Below are 6000 nucleotides of genomic sequence, written 5' to 3' on the forward strand. Positions count from 1 at the left end.
ACATCCGGAATCTTGGCGTCATCTTTGACCAAACCCTTTCCTTCGACAAATACACTAAACAGATCACAAAGTCAGCCTTCTTTCACCTGAAAAACATTGCCCGTCTCCGCTCATCCCTCTCCTCCACGGCTGCAGAAACCCTCATCCACGCCTTCATCACCTCCCGTCTGGACTACTGCAATAGCCTCCTCTATGGTTCACCCTCAAAAATCACCAATAAACTCCAATACATTCAGAACTCCGCTGCCCGTCTACTCACCCATTCCCGGACCCGTGACCACATCACCCCCGTCCTTTACAAGCTTCACTGGCTCCCCATCCCCCAGAGAATCCAGTACAAAATCCTCCTCTTGACATACAAAGCCCTCCATAACCTGGCCCCATCCTACCTGGCTGACCTCCTCTCCAGACACACTCCCACCCGCAACCTCCGCTCTGCTGGTACCAACCTCCTGACCCCCTCCATCCGGACCAAATTCAGATCCTGGGGGGACAGGGCCTTCTCCATCGCTGCTCCCACCCTCTGGAACTCACTACCTCACACCATCAGAGACTCCTCCTCACTCACCACATTCAAAACATCACTAAAGACCCACCTGTTCAACACTGCATTCAACATTCAACCCACAGCATTTAACCCCTGACTATCTCTTCTCCTTCTCCCTCCTTTTGCTTTAAATATTTCCCTATTGATTCTTGTCTTTTTGCAATTGTTGTTTTCATGTATTGTTATGCATTATGTTTGCCACTCTGTCAAAGCGCCTTTGGGCTTCTGGAAAAGCGCTATACAAAATAAATGAATTATTATTATTATTATTAATGCGCTGAGCATGTAAGGTGTCGTACATAAACGCAACACTCTGTTGGTCCGTGATAATTTGGAAACTCCGCCCAAGCAAATACGAACGCCATCGCCGAATAGATTCGACGATCGCGTACGCTTCCTTTTCGACGGATGAATGCCTCCGCTCGGCGGAGGTGAGAGTCCGCGAGAAGAAAGCCACAGGGCGGCCTCCTTGGGAGAGGGTCGCCGCTATCGCATGATCCGAGGCATCACTCTCCAAAACGAAAGAGGCACTCTCGTCAATCGTTGCGCCAGCGGCGCCAGCAATGTCGACTTTAAGGCCCTCGAAGGCCGCCAGGGCGGCCGGGCCCATGGGGAAAGTGTCGCAGGCCACGAGAGGGCGGAGCTTAGCAGAGAAATTTTGCACCCACTTCGAGTAGTGGGCGAACAGCCCTAGAGCGCGTTTCAGCGAAGCCCGATCGCTAGGCGGAGCCATATCGAGCAAAGGGCGCAGACGCTCCTTATCTGGAGAGACGGAGCCATGGGTCACGGTGTACCCCAGAAGGTCTACCGTGCGTAGAGAGTATTGACACTTCGCCTCATTCATGGTTAAGCGATATTTCCGCGCGACCTCGAGGAAGCGTTTTAGATTAGCGTCGTGATGCGCCTGGTCGTACCCACAAACCGTAAGATTGTCCAGATAGACAAAGACATCCGTCAAATGCTCCTTCGCAACGAGGTCATCCATAGCTCTCTGAAAACAAGCGACGCCGTTCGTTACCCCAAAAGGAAGTCTCGTGAACTGGTACAACCGCTGACCCGATTCAAAGGCTGTAAAGACGCGATCAGCCCTAGAGATGGGGACTTGATGATACGCACTACGTAGATCGAGAGTGCTATAAACGGAATACAGGGCCACCTGGCGTACCAGGGCGTCCATCCCCGGTAATGGGTAGGCATCCAGCTGTGTAAAGCGATTAATCGTTTGCGAATAGTCGATTACCATTCGCCTGCGGTGAGCCTCACTCCGCACCACTAAGACTTGGGCCCTCCACGGAGACCTACTGTGTTCTATGATACCGTCCTTCAAGAGCAGGGCCGTTTCTTCCGCAATGAATTGCGCGTCCGCGCGAGAGTAGCGCCGCGATTTGATGGCTACAGGGGTACAATCAGTGGTCAGGTTGGGGAACAGTGAGAGTGGCTCCATGTCCATTTGAGCGAGGGCACACACAGCGAGCGTGTCCGGCCCTCCGAAGTCCATCTCTAAACGACCATGCCGCTTAAGGAAATCAAGTCCTAACAGAATGTCAGCGCATAAGGCCGGTAATACCATGAGATACACGTCCGGGAACGTGCGTCCATTTATCACAAGTTTCAATCAACACGCCCCTTTTGTGCTCAACCGAAGTCCCTGAGATGCCATGAAGATCCGGCGGGTTGTCCCGAGAACCGGCCACCCATGTTGATGCACGAGACGCTGATCAATAAAACTATCCGTGGATCCCGTATCAATTAAAGCTTGCGCAACAACGCCCGCGACCGTGAGCGGAATGAAGGCCTGCGCTAGGCCGACAGACCCGGCAGGTATAGTTCCGGCCGGGCGAGAAGATCGCGCCTCGCGGGTGGATCCCACGCCGGCTGCAATCCTTCGGGCCTCAGCAGGAGCATTGAAGTCAGTTGGCTCTTCGGTAGTTTCATTTGCCAGAGTGGGTGTGGAGTAGTCGTGAGAGCAGCCTCCAGACGGCGCTCGAGCCACGGGAGAAAGTTCTCTGCCATCTGCAGAGTCATATGCCAAAGCGGGTGCATGTAATTCGCAAGAGCTACCGCCAGATGGCGCTCGAGCCACGTGAGAAAGAATTCTGCCATCTGCAGATGGACATGCCAGAAGGGAAGCATGTAATTCGCAAAAGCTGTCATCAGATGGCGCTCGAGTCACGTGCTGCGTTTGCCGCACTTCGAGAGGCAATTCCAAAGTGGGTGCATGTCGCTTGTTTGAAGGAGGCGTTTGAAAGCCAGTCAAGGTTAGATGCTCTGTGACCGGTCGCGTTCGCGCCATTTGTTTCGGCGGCCCGACGTATCTCACCAAGGTCGGGCGAGAAGCCAGAGGCCCGCGAGGAGGAGAGCGGCTCATCAAAGCTGTGCAAGGCGCCCCGTCCGGTGCTCGATCCGTTGGCTCAGCGATGAGCACATTCAAGGTCGCTCGGGAATGCGTGCCCCGGGCGGCCTTTCTGCAGACTTTTGCAAAATGGCCTTTAGTGGAGCAGAGGTGACAAGTCGCCTCTCGGGCCGGGCATTCAGACCGGGGATGCTGCCGATTGCCACAAAAATAACATTTTGCATACCGGGCAAGCCGTGGCCGGGCAGCGGCAGCTGCAGTGAGGCCGGATGCGGAGTCCGCTTCCGGAGCACCCAGGGACTCGGCCGTCGTGGTGGTCGGGTCCTCCTCCGTATCCTCGGCGATGGCCCTCTCGGGTCGCGCGAGTTGCGAGGTCCCCGCCACGACTCGTGGGTGATCATATGCGGTCAATTGTTCTCGAGCATCTGCATAAACGCGTGCCAGCCGTAGTGCCTCTGTAAATGTCAGCTCCGCGACCTCCAAGAGACGCAGCCGCAAGACTCCAGAACTAATTCCGGATATGAATGCATCTCGGAGCAAATCGTCCTGCACTTGCTCGTGAGTCCGGACGTCCTGCACGCAATCTGCCAATAAGTAGTGCAGCTCCTGCGCAAAGCGATCGATCGATTCAGACGGTTGTTGCCGTCGCTGAGAGAGTTGATGCCGGCCGTGCACAGCGCTCCGTTTCTTTATGTAAAGGCGCTTCAGCTCGTCCAGGGCCGTATCATACGTCTCAAATCGAGAAATGGTCTTGTACACAGTGTGATGGACCTTGGACTGTAAGACGGACAGCTGTATCTCAGCGGTTGGCTCCGTCTCGTGAGCAGCGAAGTAATTCTGCAGCGTGTTGAGCCAGTGAGCAAACTCCGATGCAGATCCTTCAGCTTGAGGGTCGGCACCGAGAATCGGAACCACGATCATCTTGTGGTCAGCCATATGGCGAACTAAATGATATTAAATGTCGTGAAAATCAAGCGCAGACACGACTTTCCTCTGGGTAGGCTTTAATATCATTTAGATCGGCAATATCTCCTGTAACAATACATGCAACAATAGGCATTAAATCAGAGCATTCAAGCACAGCAAAGGTAGCTTCGATATAACAATGGTTAACGCAGCGCAGCGTTTGGGGGCGTACATACCATTCAACTACTGGATAATGTCACAGTGAGTCCCGCCGAAGTGTCCGCACGCCCCGTGTGTCCCGGGTCTTATAGACGGCCCCTTTTCGTGGCGAGCACCCCCTGGGTTCACCTTGGTATAATTTCACTACAAATATATTGGGAATCTTTCTCCAAGATCTAGTAAGATTTGTAATCTCATGTTTTGTGATATCATTTTTACGAAATAGTAGAACCAATGATTTGACAAGTACACTGGTACATAACCATATTATACATCATGGTAATACTGTTGTACCAAGGTGTATTTTCTTCTGGGAAATTTGCCGAACACTGATACCGCGAACTCTTCTGTGCAGATTTCTCATTGCTCATCTTTGATGAATGCCACCATACGACCAAGGACGATGTCTACAACAAAATAATGGCACGTTATCTGGAATGTAAACATGATGGTGAAAAACACCTGCCACAGATCTTGGGGCTCACTGCATCACCTGGTGTTGGAGGTGCAAATGGTCTTTACAAGGCACAGAGTCACATTCTTAAGGTAGATCTAATCTTGCATATCATACATTTGCAAGCAATTCATTCCTGTTTTATCCTCAAACCATTTAATATCATAATTTTTTTTTTTCCTTGAGATGGCTACCTAGATATGAGTTTGTTGAAGTCGGGTTTCATGACAAAATACCCAAACGCTTGTGGTTTGACCATGAATTTTGTCCATATGGGCTGGGATTCGAATGTGTTTTTGTATGACCATGAGCCTTAGCACGACTTCCAGCCAAAGTGCTGAGTTTGACTGTGTACTTTGATCTTAGGGATAATGCTTTATTTTAATATGAGGGGTATGCTTATTGGCCCACTCTCGGTGGGAAACACATTCTGGGGTTGGTGCACATTCTTGGAAATGAGTTTCCCTTCCTATCTATGATACTTCATCTTGGAGTAGTTACTGGGCAAAGTGATTAGACTGGTCCACCACACAACAACAACAACAACATGCATATCAAGGCCATTTTCCCTGCGAGAGCAGGGGTTAGCCTTGCGGTTCCCATGACGATCTTCTCCATCTTGCCCTATTTTTTGCATCTCTCCTTGTTAACCTCCTTGCCCGCATTTCTTCTTCCACCATCTTTAGCCAAGTCTTTCTCGGTCTTCCCCATCCTCTACTTCCTTCTACATTCATTTCCATCACTCTTCTCAACCAGTCACTTTCATCCTTCCTCAACACATGACCAAACCATCTCAACCTGTTCCTCTTCACAGCATCAAACACAGGCTCTATTCCCATCATTTTTCGCAATTCATCATTTGTCTTCCTCTCTCTGAACGATACTCCGCACATCCATCGAACCATTCGCATTTCCACCCTTTCCAACCTTCGTTGCTGCTCTACGTTCATTACCCATGTCTCGCTCCCATAAATCATAACACTTCTCACACATGCAGCATACACCTTTCCCTTCAGCTTCAACGACACTCCCCTCCTCATCAGCACGCCACTCAGTTGCCGAAACTTCTTCCATGCACATCTCACTCTAGCAACCGTTGCCGAGTCTGATCCACCTTCTCCATTCAGCATGTCTCCGAGGTAGCAAAATGTTTTCACACCTTCCAGCTTCACGCCGTCTCCAAGATCCAACTCAACATTTCCTCCATCTGCAGCTCCCTTTGTGCACACCTTACATTTGAATGTAGCTGCCATTGATTGATGAACCCACTCAGCGCACATTGTACATTGAATGGAGTTCACTCCGACACCCTTCCTGCACACAGCACAGGGCCACTTCCCAGTTCTTTCCACCTCACCACATGCTTTACCACTTGCCATCACCTTCGTCTTTCCGATATTCACCTTCAGACCTTTTGTCTCCATACATTCCTTCCACTTGTTCATCTTTTCCTTCAGTCCATCCATACTTTCCGCAATCAACACCAGATCATCTGCATACAACAACTCTCACGGTAAACCC

General features: G+C 50.9%; 1 protein-coding gene across 1 annotated transcript in view; it reads left to right on the forward strand.

Moving 5' to 3' along the window:
• The window catches only part of LOC144888192 (interferon-induced helicase C domain-containing protein 1-like), a 70164-nt gene extending 65313 nt beyond the window's left edge, over nucleotides 1-4851 (forward strand). The window contains exons 9-10 of the mRNA XM_078782712.1: nucleotides 4381-4571; nucleotides 4846-4851. Coding sequence (XP_078638838.1) covers nucleotides 4381-4571; nucleotides 4846-4851 — 197 coding nt within the window. The remainder of the gene's footprint in view (nucleotides 1-4380; nucleotides 4572-4845) is intronic.
• Nucleotides 4852-6000: the final 1149 nt, after the last annotated feature.

The sequence above is a fragment of the Myxine glutinosa genome, chromosome 7 (assembly GCF_964187855.1).
Source record: "Myxine glutinosa chromosome 7, kmMyxGlut1.1, whole genome shotgun sequence".
NCBI classification, from domain to species: Eukaryota; Metazoa; Chordata; class Myxini; order Myxiniformes; family Myxinidae; genus Myxine; species Myxine glutinosa.